This window comes from Podarcis pityusensis (genome assembly GCF_964106645.2).
Source record: "Podarcis pityusensis genome assembly, chromosome: 17".
Classification (NCBI taxonomy): Eukaryota; Metazoa; Chordata; class Lepidosauria; order Squamata; family Lacertidae; genus Podarcis; species Podarcis pityusensis.
In genome coordinates, this window is record NC_138042.1 from 30,468,837 (window position 1) to 30,491,899 (window position 23,063).

At 41.9% G+C, this 23,063-nt stretch overlaps 1 protein-coding gene across 1 annotated transcript in view; it reads right to left on the bottom strand.

Annotated features, from left to right (window-relative positions):
• LOC308466230 (uncharacterized protein) overlaps positions 1–23,063 on the bottom strand; it is a 39,398-nt gene that overhangs the window by 12,277 nt on the left and 4,058 nt on the right. The window contains exons 3-5 of the mRNA XM_080986951.1: positions 20,163–20,292; positions 12,630–12,745; positions 2,739–2,844 (exon numbers count right to left, since the gene is read on the bottom strand). Of these exons, the coding sequence (XP_080843077.1) occupies positions 2,739–2,844; positions 12,630–12,745; positions 20,163–20,292 (352 nt within the window). The remainder of the gene's footprint in view (positions 1–2,738; positions 2,845–12,629; positions 12,746–20,162; positions 20,293–23,063) is intronic.

Sequence of the window (23,063 nt, forward strand, 5' to 3'; positions counted from 1 at the left end):
AAAATGATTTAATAGCAATAATGGTCGTTCCAGCAAAGGATTGTCCAGCAGCCAGCTGGAGGTAATAGCCCAAAACAAAGCAAAATTCCAGAATATCAGTTTCCCCCATCTGGCCATTAATCTGCAGGAAATGCACTGTGTGCTGTAATTGCTTTAATTAATCAAATGAACTCTGCACTTCAAAACTGGTATTCCTGGGTTTTTCAATTGAGACAGCTAATCCCATCAGGTATTTCAAAAGCAAAACCTTTCAGCACTTCTTCACTCCTTCCAAGCCTGGGTAATGAATCAATAATTTCATTTTGAATGCAGAGCAGCTGAACGTGGGCAACAGATTTATACCTACAGCAATGTGATGCCTGAGTATAATGTTATTCAACCTGTTTCTTGGATTTCCCAAGAAGGCTAATCCAATAGAATTTGTTATTAACCAACTACAGGAGGAGACCCTCCCTGGAGCTTGAAGAGGACCTCTGTAAAGTAGAACATATAGTCACCTTACAGGGCAGCAGGGGAGAAGAGAGGATGATAATTTCATGAACTAAGATTACCATTTTAGGATCCAGCCCCATGCCAAGGAAAGAGAGTTGATGTATAAAATCATTCTGATAAAAGTCCTGATCTAAATCTACAGCAGAATGGACTAAAACAACCTAATGCAATACACATGAGAAAGTGAGTAAACCCTGAACTACAAGCCAGTAATGAATTAGTATGCAAAAAGCAAGTAAACTAGAAAATCCTGTGGCTTCAATCTCTACTCACTCATCTGGAAGGAAGTCCCATTGAAATAAATGGGACCTGTGTCTGAAAACCTGTAGATGCCATCAAAAAGTAAATGGCATTTTCCATTCCAAGAGACACAAGACACAACTTTTCATGAATACTAAACTACAGAGAAAATTGATAGTGATCCCTGGAGAACAAAATACTGGATAGAAGAATATCCCCTGACAACACGACAAAACTACCACACACGACTGCTTCTGTATAATCATCCCACACAAGCAAGCAAACCTCCCTGGACTTGACCGGAGTTCGGCTGATTTACAAACGCAAAGCCCATATCTTACTCAGACTCTTAGTCTGCCAATAGGTTGCAGACTGCAGTACTGAAATAGTCATACATTCATTCTCATTTGCAGCACAGGGCATGTGCTGATTTGATGTCCCAGGCCATAAACTTGTCCACAAGGAGGCAGGAATTGGGCTACAACCAATATGGGTGCAACCACCTATACAAATCTTCATTGTTGAATAGATAGGTCTTTTTCCTTTGCTCTTTCTTCCAAGGCTATACCTTGCTGTGTATTCAATTCATTCATTTATTTTTTTGTCATAATATAGTGCTTGCTTGGTCTATTCTGCATGGTCTCTGATCTGGCTTTTTTTGTTTGGGCTAGAAGATAACCCTGTAGAAGATTCTTTAAGTACTTAGAACATAAGAAGAGCCTACTGGATCAGGCCAATGGCCCATCAAGTCTAGCATCCAGGTCTCACAGTAGCCAGCTAGGTGTCTATAGGAAGCCAGTAAGAAGGATCTGAGCACAACAGCAACTGAGACTTCCTGCTTCTTGTAGAGATGGACCATAGCCATCAAAGGTAGCAGCCTTTGATGGATGACAAACACATTTATTTGAGTTGTGATGGTGTCATGACTAAAGCCACAATTCTGGAAGACGCTTCAAGATGAATCTCTTGAAATGTTTAGATTTTTTTCAACCTTCTTTACTGGTGTTCTGATAACAGTAAGGACTTGTGAGATAACACACATCAGACAGAGGTTTATGCATTAATAGCATGTTCTACAACTACATTCCTATTGAATGCAGAGAATACAATAGGTGGCTTTTATTTTTTTAAAAACTAGTTTTGTGAGTGAAATATCAGTCTTAATCATTTCCTCAGTTATTATTTCCTCAAGAACATTAACCCTTGATTGGGTATCATATAGATTCATCATAATGACTGTTGGATAAATCTGTCAATTTAAGCTTCTCTCAGTTTCTTATTTTCCCAGTCTTGTTCAGTTCTCCATATTTCCACATTCAATTGTGATTTGTTTTTAAAACTCTTGAAAATTCACCAGCATTTTAGGGTGAATTTTTTTCCTTATGTACACAGGTTTGATGTAGTTCTGCCTAATATACATTTTTTTGCAAAGTGCATAATGTAATGCATTTTGTGTTATTTTCATCTATTTCTGCATTTTTATGCAAACTTTCCCCTGGTAAATGCACATTTGTGCACATTAGTTTGTGTACAAAATTCAGAGAGATGCAAAGTTCAAAGGATGGCTCCATTTTGGTTCATGCACTGTTTCAGAAAGTGTGAATATGGCAGTTTCCCCTTAAAATGCGAATTGAAATGGATTTCTCCTCCCTCCTTAGATATGACATGAATGGATCTCTCAGTAGCCTAACCTTATTATATGTTTAACAGCGGTAAGACGGAAAGGAAAAAGTCTAAAGGCATATCTGCTTCTTAAGTATATTCCAGCTGTTATCTTACCCAGCTAGGGACAGTATCTTAACATTTGTTGTGACAGCAAATAAGAGCTCAAGATCAGATGCCAGCATACTCTACAAGGATAATACTGTGCCGTGCGAGGCCTCTGTCGAATGTGTCAGCAGATAGTGTCTACTGCAAGATTTAACACTGAAACTAACGGAATGTTGTGCTTAAGAGCAATTGAATAAACAGAGAGGACTAATATAAATCTTGGAATTATGTCTTACCTTTTACTTTAGTCTCCAAGCTGCTTTTAGATAGCCAGGACAAAGCATTACAGTAAGTCTGGAATGTTAACTGGTCACCATCCGTGACAGGAATTTGCTTTAACAACTGAAACAAACAGACAAACTTATTCAAAACCAAGGAGATAAATGATTTCTCTATCTTAAATACAGTGGTACCTTGGGTTCCATACACTTCAGGTTCCATACGCTTCAGGGTACAGACTCGGCTAACCCAGAAATATTACCTCAGGTTAAGAACTTTGCTTCAGGATGAGAACAGAAATTGTGCTCCGGCGGCGCAGCAGCAGCCGGAGGCCCCATTAGCTAAAGTGGTGCTTCAGGTTAAGAATAGTTTCAGGTTAAGAACGGACCTCCGGAACGAATTAAGTACTTAACCCGAGGTACCACTGTATTTTTCTCCCTAAATTTCCACGCAGGGCCAGCCATAACATTAGGCATAGTGAGGCAATCGCCTCAAATGACAGGTGTTTATGGGGCGGCAGCAGCAGCCATCCAACCACTCTTCCTGAGCCCCCTATTTGTTCTCCTCTGTCAGAAGATACAGCTGTGTGTGCCGCACGGACTGTCTACCTTCCTGAACCCCCAAATATTAGCAAAAGTCTCTTAGTACTGAGCGATCCATTGTGTATTGATGACATTGTTTTCCATGCAGAGCAAGACGCTCAGCGCAATGCAAATATCTGCATTCTCCGTTGGCTACATGCTCAGGATTGATGAACCCAGTTTTTGCTATAGTACACATATAACTAACAATTAAGCTCCTTATTTTGGAGATTTATACCATCATCACTGTGTAAGCTTGAGAATGAAAACAATATTTGCCAATTTCTTCTATGTGAAGTGACTGGCAGCAGCTTTGACTGTTGCACCAATTATGCTTTGCACATATCTATTTTAAGAGTACAGCACATGCATTCCCCTTGCCACAGGAGGGAGCACTAGAATCAAATTTTAAGCAAGCAGCATTTCCTGCCTCTTTGCTTCCTTTCATTAAATAGGTTAACCAAATATATTAAAAAGCACCAGGTTGTCAACTGCAACTGACTTCAAAACATAATTATTTATATTACTTGCCAATTAGCAGCTCTTTGTTCTCTTAAAGACTCATCATGTTTCAGAATATAAAAATATGGTTACCGTATTTTTTGCTCTATAAGACTCACTTTTTCCCTCCTAAAAAGTAAGGGGAAACGTGTGTGCGTCTTATGGAGTGAATGCAGGCTGCACAGCTATCCCAGAAGCCAGAACAGCAAGAGGGATTGCTGCTTTCACAGTGTAGCGATCCTTCTTGCTATTCTGGCTTCTGAGATTCAGAATATTTTTTTTCTTGTTTTCCTCCTCCAAAAACTAGGTGCGTCTTATGGTCTGGTGCGTCTTATAGAGCGAAAAATACTTATACGTCTTAATTTTTCATCCCACCTTTCTTCCAAGGATTCCAAAAATTGTAGAATTGGAAGGGTCATTGAGGGTCATCTAGTCCAACCCTGTGCAATGCAGGAATCTTGCATTATTTTCTTGCCCCCCCCCCATATTTAATCTTCACAACAACCCTCCAAGGTTGGTTAAGCTGAGTGGATAAAAACCAAAACAAAAGTGTTGTTTCTACAGCAGCAGGAACATAGGAACAGGGGAGAGAGAATCACTGCTTTCTCATATAAAATATTGATTCTATAGATTGGTTGCTATGCACATTTCTAACACTGTCTTCCTTGGGGGGTCACTGCTGAAAAATACTTATAGTATATCATCTGGATGATGTGCTGTAACTATTCTTCAGAAATTGCCCCTGAGAGAGAACTCGAGTTTAAAGTCTCCAATATATAGAATAAATATTCCTTATCATTAATCAGCGACTTTCCTGTTTCTTTTGTTCCACTTTCAACCGCCAACTGCAAATCTTCGCATTCTTAATCTGTGGAATGAAGGCAAAAACTTTTATGCCTTCGGCCACATGTGTTTTCTCCTGGCTGCCAATATAGTAGGCTTACAGTTCCAAGTTTTTAACGATGCGTAACAATTACTGGAGGTTCTTCTCATACTTGCAAGACCTTTTGCATCGCACACATTCCTGCAACTGGGTTCTGTGAATAGCTAGTTCTGTGAGTAGCGAGCAAATTTCTAAGGAATGTTCAGGGATAAAGGCTGACTTACTGTACCTTTCAGAGGGCCTGGAATCTCCATGGAAACACCACTACACAAGGACCAGACTGGCAAAGGAAGAAAAACCATTGCTGGAACAAACTCCAGAAGGCAGTGAGGTTGATGAGTCTTAATGGCTGTGATCAGCAACCAGCAAGACTTTTTCACATTTTTATTATTCTTTTAAGAAGGGGGAATACTGTCCTTGACCACCTTGTCTGTGAAGTAAGCTAATCCCCCACTTCAGTCCCTGAAATTCTTAGAAAATTCTCCTGCTCAGTCACAGTTTGGAGATGGGTTTTCTTTCCATTTCGCTATTAGTTTGACCAAAAATATCAGGCTGGCTGTAATAAAAAATGTACTATTTTCATACTTTCATTGCAATTAGGTTCTCCCAAAAGACATTCTATCTGTTGCAGAAATTCCACTTGTGAAGTGCAAGCATATTGTTTATTGCCTCATAAATAAACCTTTGTCTATATAGAGATATATGTTTATTTTCATAGAACATTGTCTATTTTACAGTGTGTGTTTTTTTAATAAAAATAATAATATTGTAACCCACCCTGGAACCTTATGGTGAAGGGTGGGTAAGAAATCTAATAAATATCATATTTTTCTTGGCTTCCACTGCAAATGTTCTCCTGTGGGGCATCCAAGGCCAAGCAAGGCTTTCCCCCCTCCTTGGACAAATCCCTGTTTAAAATCCCCAAGAAAACTTTCTTTAAAAAGCAGGAAGTGGAAGTGTTATCAAAGCATTTAGTCCAATAGATGCAAGCATTCAAGCTGTATGATCTCATTCAAAACATAAAAGAAAACAAGACTTTTTTTATTTAAAAAAACCTAAACTCCACCCTGTTGGAGTCGAATGGAGGACGTACGAGTACCACATGCCTGCCTGGATAACACTTTAATAGAGTCTAAGAGTCTCTAGGAGGTGGACAACAATTCTCCATCTTTTTCAAGGACGTGATCAGAGAACAAAAAGCAGGACTAGGACTGTGACCACAGAATTCCAAGTAGAAGCTTGAATCTGAATTCCCCTGGAATGAAGAATCCAGCCCTGAAACAACGAAAGCCTTTGGGAAAAGGTGACCACCCACCTCTTATGGCAGGAGCCATAAGTCCATAGAGATGGCGAGAAGGGAAGCTAGTGCAAAGCGAACAAGGGAAGCTTATTCAAAGATAAGGATTCCATTCTCCCTATTACACACATTTGGTTTGAATGAAATACGGTAAAATGTTGAGCCATTAGTTAACTCTGGAAGGCTTACATCTTCCTAAGGTTGTCCAGGTGACAACAGAACACAAACGAGAAGTAGGATGCACACAATTTCCTGGCTCCCAAACTGGCTGTTGAGCTCTATAGTAGCCATGACAAGCAGGCCGGGATCATAACATATACCCTTTCTAATCTAATGCTATTTGAAGGAGGTAAAGAGGTAAGTCTCGCCTCATGTCATTGTAGTTCATGTGTGGCTTGGCTTATTCTCTGTTGCAATGCAAGCAACTGTTCACTATCACAAAGTGAAATTCACAATTTCTGCATGACAGAAATAAGAATGGTCCTTTCCCTAGTAAACAAACTCTCTGTGTACCGATTTTTGGACTTTCACAGCAGACGGAATCCTGTTGAAACCCCTTGAGGCTGGAACATCTTATAAATATACAATTGATCCAACAACATTGAAATGCTGTTGCTCTTCTGCATGACCTTGATTTGCGGCAGGTTTATAGAATTATGAACCTGTGGAAAAGTTCAACTATGTTTTTTCCGATATCTTTGTTTTCAATCGCAGGGTGGATCTGTAGGCTGATTGGCCCTGGAGCTTTTCTGTATCTCTAGAAAGAAACAACTTCTTGGCTTCACAGACAGCAAAGCAATTATAAATTCCTCAGACTCTAATTAAAAACCAGATAGGTTTCCAAAACACTATTAAAGACACACTAGGGGAATAAGGATTTCAATTTATTGTCATGAATATCAAGCTCGTTTCCTTATTAGCTGCAAAGCAGTGAAGAGTAAATGTTCCATAGGCAAAGCATTCTGTTTAACAATGGTAAAAAAAATGTACCTCAGCAAGAAAATGGTGTTTTGCAATTTCTGCCTTCTTTCCACTCAAATATATCTACAGTAAATGAAACTGCACTAATGAGAAATATTTCCCATTAGGAGACACTATAATCTGCAAGCAAGTGGCAGGCATGTCGCATCTTGTGTAGGTTTATCTTTTTGCTGTATGTTTTCAAAATCTATGCATATTAATTTTGATTTATGAGCCGAGTTCTTCCACTGGATACCTCCTTGGAACTGTTCATTCCATTTGACTATCTAGTTCATTAATGCCCCTCTCCTCCCATGATAAATGCTGTAGGTCAGGCCTGTCCAGCTCCCAAGAGAATGTGATCTACTCCCAGTATAAAAAAACTGGCAGTGATGTACCCATTGTCACTGAAGAAGAAGAAGAAGAAGAAGAGAAGAAGAGTTTGGACTTGATATCCTGCTTTATCACTACATGAAGGAGTCTCAAAGCGGCTAACATTCTCCTTTCCCTTCCTCCACCACAACAAACACTCTGTGAGGTGAGTGGGGCTGAGAGACTACAGAGAAGTGTGACTAGCCCAAGGTCACCCAGCAGCTGCATGTGGAGAAGCGGGGACGCAAACCTGGTTCACCAGATTGCAAGTCCACCGCTCTTAACCACTACACCACGCTGGCTGGTGGATTGACCAGAGTTGTTCAGTTTTTCTTGGGGAGAGCAGAGTTGTTAAACTTTTGGGGGGAAATCAGAGTTGCTGAGCTTTTTTGGGGGGGGAGCAGAGTTGTTGAGCTTTTTTCGGGAGGGTTAGGGTTATATTTTTAAGAGGGAATAGCATACACCGCTCACCTCATTCTCAAAACACCAACAAACAACATCGAGTGGTTGAAGATCGCTGCTGTAGGTTATGCATGTGCAACTGTCAAATCTTTCCCCCTGAGGAGACATAGATGCCCACCATGTCAACTTACGGAAGTGGGTGGGGAACAGAAGGAACAGCAGCTATGGCCATGGGGAATGCTCTTAAGTTTGCTTGGATCCTAAATCGCATACTTTTGCCTTACTGTGCATGAGCTAGAGACCCCACATTATCATGCCACATTTTCCTGTTCATTCAGCAACTCCTGCTTCACTTACAGCTAGTAAGTGAACTGCACCCACCTTGAAATATTAAAGATAATCGCCCCATTTATCTGGTCACATCCAAAAATGAAACTGAGATGAGTCAAGACCCTCTCATGGTTCTGAGGCTCTGCTCCACACTTTAAAGTTCACATCAGATTTATTTATTATTTTAAAATGTTTGTGATCCAGACTTATACTCTCTATTACATAGTGGTCTGAGGACCTCACTGCCCTTACTCTTTGGACATCTGGATGGATTATATAAATTTATATGTTTTAATTTAAGATGGGTGTGCTGGTGGTTATTTCATGTGAGCTGAAGTTTTTATTGTCATTTTTCCTTTTCCCTTCTTTATTTTTTAATAGCAAAATTAACAAACAAATAAAAATATTTCTTATCATGTTCACCTTGGGTGGAAACCTCTGATAAACCAGTAGATTCTACAAACAAATCACTGATGTTAAGGTAAAATTGTTGGCCTGTTTCTAAATGAATTGTAATTTAAATACGTGCTTTTATAATCAGACAACGCATTTGCAATGGATCAGCTAAGTCAGCTTTCAAAAGCAGTTCCTAGTCCTTTAACAATGGACAAAGATTATTTTGTGTGTATGTGTCATAATATTCCAGTCCAGATATTTTAAAGGGATGCTGATAAAATGATGTTCCCTTTGAGGCTCTCATGTCTTAAGTACAATTAAGACGTTATGCAATAACAGGCTATTCTGCAGTTGTCTCATTTTAATAAGGGGAGAGATTTTATTGTTTATAGTCAATTATTAATAGCAGTGGAACTATCCAGAGTAGGTCAACTGGCAATCGCTGCCTCTGATTATTATTTCATCTGGCTACAAACATTCATGCTTGGTTTTTAACTCTCTTAATAAAATTATGTTCCCTGTCCTGGCTAAAATGACCCAGTGCCTCTTCTTTCTTAAGGCTATTGTCTACTGGGGAGCGAAGCCAGCACGGTGATGCCCCTTGGGTTTAAAACACAATGCTTTAAACTAGGTTGTTTTTTTCTAGACTGCAGCTTCTCTGCAGCCAATAGACCTTTATTGGAGCTGAGTGAATGGTCAGAGAACATTGTAAAGCATGTTGCAGGGCTGTGGCGTCATTGAAGCTGAGCAGCTGTGGACCTAATCAGTGCCTGGATAGGAGACCACTGGGAGCCCCACATAGGTTGCTGTGAGAGCAAAAGTTGCAAAGAGCAGGGGGGCAAAAAAACAAAAACAAACCCATGATGAGCTCCCCCAACCCTGCAAACTGTTTAGTTGAGCTTATTCATTCTTCTAACATCATTACAATGTCCATGTCCTGGCTTTGCTTCAGTATCTGCTGAAGCCAGTTCTGCTGGTGCCAGAGGTAGGAAAACATAGACTGCAACATTTTACATATGGGAAGCTTGCCTTGGCTCATCTAGCTCAGCAGATCTCCAGGGTTCCCAGGAAAATGCTCAGACAGTGGCGTAGCGTGCGGGGTGTGGGGGGGGGCCGGCCGCACCGGGCGCAACATCTGGGGGGGTGCACTCGCAGCTCTCTGCCCCTACCTGGCTCACTCACTCTCGCTGCCTCTCCCCTCGGTGCCTATTAATAAAGGCGCACGTTATGTGGTTTTTTGCCTTCCGTAATGTCATGCCGGCGGGCTTTCCAACATCTCCCTTTCCGTTTTCTGCGCCGCACTAGCGACGTTGGGGCGAGTGGGGACGTCGAAGGGCTTCTCCGCGTCCTTCGGGGCGGGAAAGAGGGTTGTAGATGTGTGTGTAATGCGCATTTAACAGAGCGGAAAGTCTTTGCTAAGGCAACGATCCTATCCCCGCTTACACAGGAGTAAGCCCTGTTTAACGCAGTGGCATTTACTTCTGAGTAAACGCGGTTAGGACTGCAGCCCATGCTGTCTATGGAAAGCAGCTACGACAAAGATGCAGGACTGTTCAGAGTGGGTGGGAGTCCCCTCGATCTCCGAAGGCCCACAGGTTTCCCGAAGGGTGGCCCCCGTGAAGCTAGTAAAGCAGGATCGGGCCCTTCTTCGTTTCCTGGTTCCCAGCCCAAGTCGCTCGTCCAGCTGGTGTAGGCTGAGTTGGCGGGGTGAGCTTCGGGTTTTTGCAAAAGGTCAGTGTCCAAAGTCCTCGCGTGGGAGAGCAGCCAACATCTGCTGTTGCTGCTGCTGCACTTGGACTCTTTTCTCCGATTCAGTGTCTCGTTTTGCCTCAACCTCCAGTTGCCCCGCTTGTCCTTTCTGCCAGCTTCTCTTGAAACCTCTGCTGCTGAGATTCTCAGTCTTAATCGTCTCAGAGCCTAGACATGCATTTGGGGATACGCAAGAGATGCCTACATGCCCTCAAATCAAATCAAAGGACCAACAAAAAGGAAACTGAGACTTAAAATGGCTTGGGCATGACTCATTTGTCTGGGAGACTTCGAGCTGACATCTCCAACATGTAGATTTCAATTCCGTTGTTGAAAAATTTGCGCTAATTAAAAGCAGGCAAATTTAAATTAATCTGTATATACAGATTGATATCTTGCACTTCTATTAAAGAATTACAATTAGAGGTACAGGATTGAGGAAGTTGGCTCCATCTAGCCCAATCTTGGATCATCTCCAGGGTATGGTTCCATTTTTATGTTTAGTTTTTTTTCTTGATATTTTTTGTTGTTTACGATGGTTGTGAGACGACATATAATAGCATGGCTCATGCTAGGTTACTACATTTGTAGATTTGTATTCATAGACCTGCTGAAAATGTGGAGAATGTGTAATGCATGTTCGCACTCAATAAAATGTTTGAAAATAAACTTGTATTTAGATGCATTTTACTTTAATTACATCAGTATTTTCATAACAAACAATACATGTGCTTAGGGGGTAAGGGTTTCTTTAACTAATCTAGTGGAAGAGACTCGAGTGCTAAAATCCACGGGTTAGGGGGCGCAAATTACTTGCCTTGCCCCGGGTGCTGACAACCCACGCTACGCCACTGTGCTCAGATGTAACTAGGGACCTACTGTGCCACTGAGCTATAACCCTTACCTAATGGCTATTTCTGCTAGAACCTTCCAAGGAAGGGCAGTATCCAAGTACAAAAGATAGGGGTAATTATAATAATAATAAATAATAAATTTTATTTATATCCCGCCCTCCCCAGCCAAAGCCGGGCTCAGGGCAGCTAACAACAATAAAATAGTACAACATTCTAAAATCATTCATTATAAAATTAATTCAAATCAAATTGATGGCAACCATTGGGCTAGAGATTCTGTGAAGATTGCCAAAGGAGGGAGTCAGGCTGTGCCCTGGCCAAAGGCCTGGTGGAACAGCTCTGTCTTGCAGGCCCTGCGGAAAGATGTCAAGTCCCGCAGGGCCCTAGTCTCTTGTGACAGAGCGTTCCACCAGATCGGAGCCACAGCCGAAAAAGCCCTGGCTCTAGTTGAGGCCAGCCTAACCTCTCTGTGGCCTGGGACCTTCAAGATGCTTTTATTGTTCGTAGAAGTGGCTTGGATAAAATAGGCTGAATCCAGAAAGTGAAGAAGTTGGCAAACTTTATAAGCGGGTAGGCTGAACAAAACTCTAGCAGTAAGATTGCTATAAATAAGAACGTACAGAGTCGTCTGGTTAGCAGTCAGACAGAAGCTTAATCTGCTCTGCTCTGCTAAAAATAAATGAATGTATTACTGCAACTAGAACACACTGGACATTCTTTTATACTCAAGAAACTCAGGCTGAAGGAAACTTCTTTAGCTCCCCCCAGGAGCTCTTAATTAGCTGTCAATTAGTTCAACCACTATGAGTGACTCTTGCAATTGCACCAACTAGCGGCTTTAACACTCTAAGAAGAAATGAACTCTTAGCTTACATTTTGAGCCATTCCAAGATAATAATACTATAATCATGCAAAATACTAAGTTAGATCCATTCATTTCAATAAGTCTACTCTGAGTAAAACTTTATTGAATATCAGCCAATGTTTTCTTTTTCCACCCCCCTTTTTTAAAAACAGCTTTTCCGTTTCATTTTCTACCATTATACCCTGCCCTTAAATACAAAACTTTCTCAGGAAGGCTGACAAAGTAATAAACATATATATAAACCATTCAAGACAAATCAATGCACAACAACAACAACAACAAGTGAAACAGTAGGATAAAAACAATAACCTACCATCAGTTGAACAAATCATTACAAGGGAAATGTTAGGGGAAATAAGATGGTTTTTGCCTGGTACTGAAAGGGCGTGGAGGCTGCCAAGCATGTCTCCCCTGGGAGAGCATTCTAGAAGAGGGACACCCACAACTGAAAAATGAATGCAAGAAAGAAAGATTTGCAGTTGCTACTCAGTTAAGCCTGGAGCCAAAAACCTGAGCAGCCAACTGTTGTTCTGAAAGGATGCATGTATAGCTGTGATGTAAGTTTTCTGGGCACCTCTTTTGCAGTGACATCTCTATCAAATGTGTGAGATTCCTAGTGATTGTCTGGACGACTTTCCTTTCTCCCCTTGCTTATTGCTGGGCAGGCCTTATCTAAGAGAAAGAGCAGAAAAGTTCACCCAGCGGCTGCTGGTTGTACCTTCTGGGCAAAAGGACTGTTGGTTTGCAGGAGGCGCATTCGAGGCACGTTCCCCTTCTGGTCTGGCTGAAACATAAGGAACCTACTCCAGCATCTTTGAACCTCTGGCACTGGCACTGTTCAGAGAAAGAAGGCAAATAAAATATTGACTGTTTTTAAGAGTACATCCCAGAAATTTGTTTATTTTTAATTACATGTTAGGTGTAACATTGTGTGGATATGCCATATATGTGTTATACAGGTATGCTGGTAGCTCAGGTAGCTGTGATTGGCTGCAGCACGCTGTTGAATGTAAAATAACCAGATTTACTACTATGTATGGGAGGTAAAGGTAAAGGGACCCTGACCATTAAGTCCAGTCGCGGACAACTCTGGGGTTGTGGCGCTCATCTCGCTTTATTGGCTGAGGGAGCCAACATTTGTCCGCAGACAGCTTCTGGGTCATGTGGCCTGCATGACTAAGCCGCTTCTGGCAAACCAGAACAGCAGATGGAAAAGCCGTTTACCTTCCTGCTGGAGCGGTACCTATTTATCTACTTGCACTTTGACATGCTTTTGAACTGCTAGGTTGGCAGGAGCAGGGACTGAGCAACGGGAGCTCACCCCATTGCAGGGATTCAAACCACCGACCTTCTGATCGGCAAGCCCTAGGCTCTGTGGTTTAGACCAGGGAGGTGGCTGTCCTCAAATCTCAAAAACCTAAGCTTACCATATTTGCACTAAAAGCAGGGAGAGGAGTCTCTGGGTCTCTCTGACCTTTGAGGCTCTCCTTAGGCCATGAAATTTTCCCAAGCCACACCCATCACATGTTCTGCTCAACTCCTCCCTTAAGTGCTTAACTGTGACAGTGCATCTTCCTAGCTTAGATGGAGAGGTCCACTCAGTTTTGCCACTTATCCCTAGCATATGGCCCCTGAAAGTTTGCTCATGTTGGAATGTAGCCCTCAAGCCAATATGAGTTTCCCACTCCTGCACTAAAAAGAAACCCTTGAATGAATCAAATGATATTAGATTAAGGTCAGGCTAGGTGTTTGATGTGGTGAATGTGTACATTTTTAAAGAATGTAAATAGCAGCTCAGTCAGCACAGGGGACACAGGGGTGGGGGAGGGCAAGTTTAACCCCTTCCCACCCGCCATGGTCAATGAAAATTCCCCACCCCACTTGCTATTTTTATCAGGAGGGAAGGATACCAGTGACACCTTTGGAGATAAGCTCCTCCAGCTCCAGCGAGAGCAGATTTTAGGCCATGTATTCCCTCGTTTACAATCACACAGATATGGGCAAAATATGGGTGGTCGCTCCAGCTTACTCCTCTTCTTCTGAACACGTATATCTACTTGCAACTGTAGTCTTTTGTAGCAAGCCTTCTCAAGGCCAAGCTTGGATCGGGATGCCATTGGGACCACAAGGGAGGGGGCAAAAGATTGAGGCACCACCCATGCCAAGATAGTGCCCGCCACCACTCCAATTTACTTTTCAAAAGCCATTCATGCCATTGCTAACCGCATAGTGTCAACTCCAGTTTGACCCTTATTTATTCAAGTTGGATGCTCCCACTATCACCCTACTGCAAAGAACAACCAGGAGAAAAGCAAAATGCCCCCAGACTGCCACTACCATCAAAGTTTTTGAAATAGCATTGTTTGAGAAAGAAGAAAATTAGGCTTTTTAAAAAAAATACTGTTTTTATTTATTTTGATGGTACAGAAGATAAATTTTGAGAAAACAATTGTTACAACAGTAAACAGCAAGTAACTTGTCCTGATAAAATCATGCCGTGTGTTAAAGTTTCATTTGATTACACTAAGAGATCATGCCACATTTTCCCACGAGTGCTTGGTGGGTGCTGGCATTTTTGTCAAGGCAGATTCCAACTCAGCTGCAAAAACAGAAGTGATTTTTTTTTTTCACTCCAGCACTAGTTTTCAAAGGAGGTTCTGAGTCACTGAAGCTTCACCTGTTATTTGCTTGAGAGAATTCTGGTGCAACAAGAATGTGCTTGAAAGACAGATGTTGTCTTCCCTTTCTCAGCTACAGGAGTCTTATTGCTCATTTTATTACTAAATTCTGTCTGGAGATGTGCATCAAGAAATGCTGATGTGATATTCACCCTGGGTAGAAGACGGCTTGCAGGGCTTTCTCGAGAGACAAGAATCTAAGCAAGGCTAAACAACCCCCTCTCTCCAGATTGAAGAATGATTGCTTTGTTTTTTGTAACAAAAAGTCAAGTAAATTGAATTAGAAGTGTGTCTACACCAGACCTCAATATGTCTGGGGCTACGAATCTCATCAGCACCAGCAGACTTGGTCAATGGTCAGAGATGGTGGGAGTTATATTCAAACAACATCTGGGAGGCAGCAGGTTGGTTTACACCTTGTCCTAAAGAAGGGACATCTTTTGGGGTTTTGTTTTTGGCTTTCAAGTCAATTCATGCATTTTTAGTTGCATTTCAGCATCAATAAAACTGCTAATTTTTTCACTTCCGAAAAAATAGAGCTTTTCTAGACATCAAGCAACAGTATCAACTGCAAGCATTACTATTGTCATAAATTCAGATTGATTAATAAATCATCAATAAAGATCTGCAGTTCAAAGTGGTTCACAAGATTTTATTTTTTAAAGGTTCATTTTTAATTATTACTGAGCATACAGTGTGAATTATTTTAGCTTATGTCATGAGCCACTATGAAGGTCTATGGACAAAAGGTGGAATTAAATAAATAAATACTGCATTGGGCGTTCTACTCATGTGTAAATGCAACATGTGAGTTGGGAGAGTGGGGCCAAGTATGCCAAGCATCGTTCCTGTTGTCCTGTGTCAGCTGGAAGAAGAATTTCCTCAGTCAGTAGAACATGAGACTCTTAATCTCAGGGTTGTGCAATCAACCCCCACATTGGGCAAAAGATCTCTGTGTTGCATGGGGATGGACTAAATGAACCTCAAGGTTCCTTTCAATTTTACACCTCTATGAGCTTGTGGTGTTTGCAGAGGGTTCCAATTGTGAGGGGACCTTCCACAAGTACCATAACCTCTTCACTTTGGAAGTTCATCCTCCAACTTAGGGAGGGTGGTGGCAACAGCAGACAGAGCTTAGCATTCTCATCAATACTTACATGTTGTTTTGACATATGAGTACAATGCCTGAATGCCGACAAAGGTCCATATAATTAAAGCTATGGTTTTCCCAGTAGTGATGTATGGAAGTGAGAGCTGGACCATAAAGAAGGCTGATCGCAAAATAATTGATGCTTTTGAATTATGGTGCTGGAGGAGACTCTTAAGAGTCCCATGGACTGCAAGAAGATCAAACCTATCCATTCTGAAGGAAATCAGCCCTGGGTGCTCACTGGAAGGACAGATCCTGAAGCTGAGGCTCCAATACTTTGGCCACCTCATGAGAAGAGAAGACTCCCTGGGAAAGACCCTGATGCTGGGAAAGATGGAGGGCACAAGAAGGGGACGACAGAGGACGAGATGGTTGGACAGTGTTCTCGAAGCTACTAACATGAGTTTGACCAAACTGCAGGAGGCAGTGGAATCCAGGATCGCCTGGTGTGCTCTGGTCCATGGGGTCACGAAGAGTCGGACATGACTAAACAACTAAACAACAACACAATGCCTGAAAGAGACTGTAGTGGTTTGCCCAAGGCACCAGAACAAACTTTTTGGCTGAGAGTGCTTTGAACCTTGGGCTTCAGTCCTATGCACAATTACCAGTACTTTTGAGTGGACCTGTATAGGATTGCACTTAACTTAGTAGCGTTTACTCTGAGTAGACAGGTATAGGATTGTATGTTAATAACTGGCCAATATTCTCCTCTTATCTTTGTGGAGAGTTCAAGATGAGGAGCCAAGTGTTAATCTAAAAATTAGTTGCAAAGCTGAACAATTTCAAAAGGCAATGTTACTGCTTCATGACTAGATGTCAGGGACTGGGCTGAGGAGGAATGGTTGGAGCCCCACCCCCCTTTTCTGAAGCTTCCCAAGGGCAGGAGGACAGTATTGATTTAGAATAGTGGTTTGCAGAAGGGCACAGCCCAGAGGGGAAAAGCTCGGAAATACTGGGTGAGGAACAGCTAGAAGAGGAAGTGCCAAGAGAGAGAGAGCTGGTTAGATTCAGTGTCCTGGGACAGCATTCCTGACCCCCCCCCCCTTCGCCCAAGACTAGATGGGATTGGAAAGGGATAGAACAGAAAGCACAACAGCAATAAGCTCAGATTACCCGAGGTAGGAGTGACATATATTAATGGGGATGGAGGGGGTAAACCTTTATTGGGAGCGACGCCATTTTTTAGAGAGATGTGCCTTTGTCTCTCGCTGTGATTATTAAAGAACTTATCTGGTAATCACACTCCTTTCGTTTGATCCGCTTAGTTACTGCCACCAGGGGAGGGATCCGATTCACCAAAGCCTGACACTAGACAGAGTGTGTAATGTCTTGTTTTGCAATTCTTTCCCTCTGTACAATTTATAATTGTGATCGGTTTGCTGATGGGGCAAACGTCAGGCCTGGAAAGGAGTACATTCAGTGCCCTCCTGCTTCAGCAAAACTATTGATTGCAGCTGGACTCAAAGCCACCACTAGCCATTGCTTCAGGGTGGAGGGATTATTTGTTTTGTAAGAAGCTGGAAAGTTAAAAAAAATGTATCAGAAGCTAAAACAAATACCTATTTATGGGTTGGAAAGATTTGCTCTTGAAAAGTATGGTATAAATGAATAAAACAAAGATAGATGGCATCAGATGTAATAAACCAAGTGTGTGATGGCACAACCATATGGAAATGTCATTTCATAATGACTATGTTGCCACATTGCCACTTCCCTCGCTGTCCCATCTTCCCATCAAAAGTTGCACCTTTTGTAATCAGAAAATGTCTCAGATACTTTAAGCTGACCAGCAAGGGAGGAATCAGCAAATACAGTACCTAAGTGTATAAATTCTCTGTGTGGCTGTGCAATGTTTCTCACACTTTATTACACTTTCCAGACACCCCCCCCCCCCCGGTCTTCCCATGTGTGCAGTAACTTAGCACATCACAAGAGAGCTGTTGAGGATTTAGCACATACTTGTCCATTGTTGCCTCACTGTTTATTGGATGCAGAGGAAATGGATATGTTGATGAGTTGGAAGTAGTGGGTCCTAATAAGTGCTTAATTTCCAGAACAAGAGATGCTGGATCTGGAAATAGCACTCTCAGCTGGAAGCCTCTATGCAAATCCCCAGTATGTTTGGCAACAGGCATGGGGTGGGGGCTCTCTGTGCTTACTCCATGAGAAAGGAAGCCCATCCCAAACCTGTGCAGGGTTGCTTTCATCTATTATTCCTTCATCTGCCCCTAGCACTGTGGACAGATGGTAAAGACAAGGTTCAGCCCTGGCACAATCAACTGATCTAATGCAATATTAAAGCACGTGCATTAAACCTTGTGCATTGCGGTTTTTCAGCATCACCACTGTTTGAAGGCTCTGTGGACTTGCACATTCTCCAATCCACATGGCTAACAGGAAAAATGTGTACAATGCAAAGTGGGCTGGATGCCTTAAATGGATGTCCACTGCAAACAGCTTACACTGCCTCATTCCATAATCTTGACCACACAATCTTGCATAACAATTGCTTCATTCTGATGACAAACGTCCTGCAACATCAGCTCTTTTTGGAACCATGTTCAAAATCACTTTGTAGGCTTCAGGCGATGGCAACTGCACCCTATCCCAAGGCAGAGTGCTCTACTTTACGTGTAGGGTGTGCGTACACCCTATTACTGGATGTAAAAATAAATTGCTTCTCTCCACGGGACATTACGAAATCTGCTCTTTTATATTATATTCGGGTGTGTAATTAATGTGGCAGCTGCAGTCACGTGAACAAAAGTTCAAAATCATTGTTTTTTCTTAGTAAATCATTAAGATTTTGCTTTTGCTTTTTTGGATTTTTTGTGTTCACAACAGACTTAACACAGCATGTGCTAGCCTTACTATAATGATATCACACATGGAATCTGGGCGGCATGTCATTCTTCCACGTATCTCCATGCCAGCATCAGTTTCTACCACAAACCAGTGGCACTAGAATGAAGACATATTATCTGGGGGGTGGGGAATATGGTGACTAGGTCTAGATAATATTTATACATACATACATACATACATACATACATACATACCCCGCCCATCTGGCTGGGTTTCCCCAGCCACTCTGGGCGGCTTCCAACAAAAGATTAAAAATACATTAAAACATCAGTCATTAAAAACTTCCCTAAACAGGGCTGCCTTCACATGTCTTCTAAACATCAGATAATTGTTTATTTCTTTGACATCTGATGGAAGGGCGTTCCACAGAGTGGGCACCACTACCAAGAAGGCCCTCTGCCCTCATGCCATGGCAGCAAAGATAAGTCATGACTGACTGGGCAACTGTTTCAAATTGTTCCCTTGTGAAAAGTGCAAAAACATAGGAAGGTGCCTTATACATAGTCTAATTGGTGTGTAAGGTCTGATGAAATGGACAGTTGCCTTGAGTAAACATCCAACCAAAGCCAAGGTCCCATTTCCATTACAAACCTATGCTGGGTTCATTCCCCCTTTGACCAGCATTATTTCCTCAAGGAAATTATTTCCTCACCTTGCCAACAAAGGTCCGTATAGTTAAAGCTATGGTTTTCCCAGTAGTGATGTATGGAAGTGAGAGCTGAACCATAAAGAAGGCTGATCGCCGAAGAATTGATGCTTTTGAATTATGGTGCTGGAGGAGACTCTTGAGAGTCCCATGGACTGCAAGAAGATCAAATGCATCCATTCTTAAGGAAATCAACCCTGAGTGCTCACTGGAAGGACAGATCCTGAAGCTGAGGTTCCAATACTTTGGCCGCCTCATGAGAAGAGAAGACTCCCTGGAAAAGACCCTGATGTTGGGAAAGATTGAGGGCACAAGGAGAAGGGGATGACAGAGGACGAGATGGCTGGATAGTGTTCTCGAAGCTACCAGCATGAGTTTGACCAAACTGTGGGAGGCAGTGGAAGACAGGAGTGCCTGGCGTGCTCTGGTCCATGGGGTCACGAAGAGTCAGACACGACTAAATGACTAAACAACAACAACATTTCCTCAAGGAATCCTAGGAACTTAAGTTTGACAAAGTGCTGAGGATTTTCTACTTGGGCCTCTATCCATTCCTTTCACAGAACTAACAGATTTTAAAGGGGAGAGCAAATGGCTCAAACCAGCACAGTCTATTACATGGAGAAACTATGCCGCTAATAATATCACCATAAATATGCCATTAATTAAACTTATTTTGGCTACGTAACGGGTAAAAGGCGCTGTATGAAGTCACTATGAAGGGATACATTTTTTAAGCATGCAAATACTGTACTGTAAAAAGGATTACAGGAATGTGTTCAGCAATTATTGGTGTGGACAGAAATAGCACTTTATCCTTCAGAGGCCAAGAGAGAAGATTAAGGTGTGAGTCACAGCAGTGGCTGATGCTTCTTCTTTTCTTTTTTTTTAAAAAAGCGATTCTCTTACTTTTGCAGGTCTCGGCATGGATCGCAATCCAGTTGGCTTGAGATGGGTCTGTAATTGCCGTAAGGATCTGACCATCGTTCTTGTGGAAGTGAGCGGCATAGATTCCCATAGTCCAAACAAATCCTACAACCTGAAGCAGTGCAGTGTAAGGAGAACTCGATTCTGCTACACCAGAGAACTAGAAATCCTCACTTTATTCTAGAGCAGAGTAGGGACACTTTTTCAGTGTGATAGCTTCATTTCCTTCTGGCCAACCTTTCAGGGACAAAAGGCCTGTGGTGGGTGTGGGCAGAGTGAGGAATGTATATTTTACCTACAGTAAGTACACTAGGCTAGGTTCTATACAAACACCCTCCTCTCTTTCCTGCATTGTTAACTGTTAATTTTGAATGGGCTCCTTCATAGTCAAGTCTTCCCAGCTTTGGGGAAACTAAGTTTGGAATCCTAAACAGATGTGGTTAGAAGTAAGCTGCAGTGAAATCAGTGGAATTTCCTTCCGAGAAAATATATAAGATTTTGTATATTTATTTTTATTTTATTTATTTATTGAATTTATATACCGCCCTATACCTGGGGGTCTCAGGGCAAGTCACAGAATAATTTGGCTGTAGGACTCTACTGCTTGCCAGGAAAAAAATTGACTTTTTGGGCCTTGCATATTATGGGACTGGATATATATCTTTTCATGACCTATTCGTATTATGTGCATTAAACATAGGGCATCTGAAGCTACAGTTTGTGGGACTTCCAGGGTGGCGCCATCGGCAATGGCGGACTCCCTCTGAACTGGAGGGACTAGGTCCGCGCGAAACGGGTCTTTTCCGCTACGGCGAAGCGGGGACCCTTTTAAAAATCACAGGCAGATGAAGCCTGTGACCATGGGACTCGACGGGCACCCTTAGGGGCCCCCCCCAACCCGCAAAGGAACCCACTAACGGGCTCTGAAGCGAAGAGGGGGAAGCGGCGCGGTGCTGTGAGTCAACTGCTATTTCTGTGGAGCGAAGCCGCATAGCCGTTGCCGGAGAGCGCTGCCTTTTTCCTGGGACAATTTGGCTTCTAAAATAAGCACCCGTGAGTACTTAAACTTTGAACAAATTGGACTTTAAATAAGGATTTGCGAGCAGAAAGGAATTGGATTTAAAAATTTACTTCAATTTGGTACTGAAACGGGAAGGTCTAAACAGGAAGTCAGCCTTCCGTTTCTTTGTAGAAAGAACAAAGCAAAGACAACGTAAACTAGAGCTTAGAAAATTGCTTCTAAAGGATCAGCTTTCATCATTTAAAATCCTCAAACCCCCCTTCGGCAGCAGGAGAAGAAGGGGGATCTTTTTCGGACTGTTTAAACCTGCAGAAGTGAGTTTAAAGTAAAGTAACTTTCCACCGTCCTGATCCTGGAGCGGGGTGTCAGGACTGATGTTTGAAGCTCATTGACCAGAGACAAACGTTTTTGACAGATAGCTAAAAGAAGAGAAACATAGTGATTCCACTGTTTCCTTTCGCATTTTAAAGGAACAAATATTGACAAAATATCTTAAAAAAGAAACTTTGTTGCAAGAACAACTAGAAGTTTTCCCCCTAGAGGGAGACTGGGAAACTGTAACTAATTACAGGGAGCTTGCAGCTGTCACAGATTACAATCGTGGGAAAAGGCTTGTGACCTTGTAGGACAATGAATTCAGAAGCTCTGTTGTGTGCTCTCTGTAAAATAAATGCTCTACTGGAACAGTTAACTGAGAAGACGGATTTGATGACTAATGCGGTCAGAATTTTTGAACAGGCAGTGGGAAACTATACGGAGCCCACCCAGGAATTAAATCAGGAATGTGCCCTGACAGAACAGATGAGAGAAGAGGATGTTTTGGGTGCCAGAGATGGAGGGAGCTGCGGCCCAGCAGGAATATGAGCTTTTGGATTTGACAAATGAACTTGGAAAAAAGCCAGATTAGGAAAGATAAAGTTTGGACTGATTTGGAAATGGGGGGTTGGATAGACCCCCCTATGCAGGGATGTTTGGACTTTCCGAGTCTGGCAATGGGCCGTGAGATGTTTGGAGCTGTGGGGGCTCTCAATTTTGGAGGGATTCTGAAATATGACTTTAAATACTACATGGAGTTTAGTCTGGACTATGGAAAAGGGGCTGATTTGTTGAAAAGGGTCAAAAACATTACCAAGCTGGAGTTCCCATGAGTGAAAGGTGAATATGAAGAAGAGCTGCGGAAGGGACATGGAAGGGACGTAAGGGCCTCAGATATAAGGTTACCAGGTTAATGCGCTAGATCGATGGGATAAAAAGGACTGACAAAACCTGGGACCAGGAGGAAGGGACGCTGGATGAAGATTGGATTGTTTCTATTTCTTTATTATTATTATTATTATTATTATTATTAGGATTGTTTTATAAAATTGATGACTGTTAGAAAAATGTTGGAACGAAATTACTTGGCTCTAGCAAAAATGTTTAAAGAATTAGGCAAGAATATTATGGTCATGAGAAGTGGGTAAAAATAAGATTTAAGTTTTAAAGTTTTTTATAAGATAAGATGAAAATAGATCAAGGTAATGTAATGACAGAATATTATGAAATATGGAAAGGATTTGCTGCGATAATTAATAACTGGGATACAAAAAAAGGGAGGAGGAGGAGGTCAAAGAAAGAAGGTAATGAAAGTTGAAGATTTGAGAATGTTGGTTTTATTTTTATATGTTTGTGGTGTATTTTTGTTATTTGAATTTGTATTGTTGGATGTGGTTTGTTTTCTTTTTCTCTTTTCTGTTTTTTTTCTTTCTTTCTCTGCTTTGTCTTTTTCTGTAATTTTAAAAATTTTCAGTAAATATCATTTTTTTTAAAAAATGAAGCTACAGTTTGCTAGTAGCCATGATGACTGTATACAGGGTTTCCCA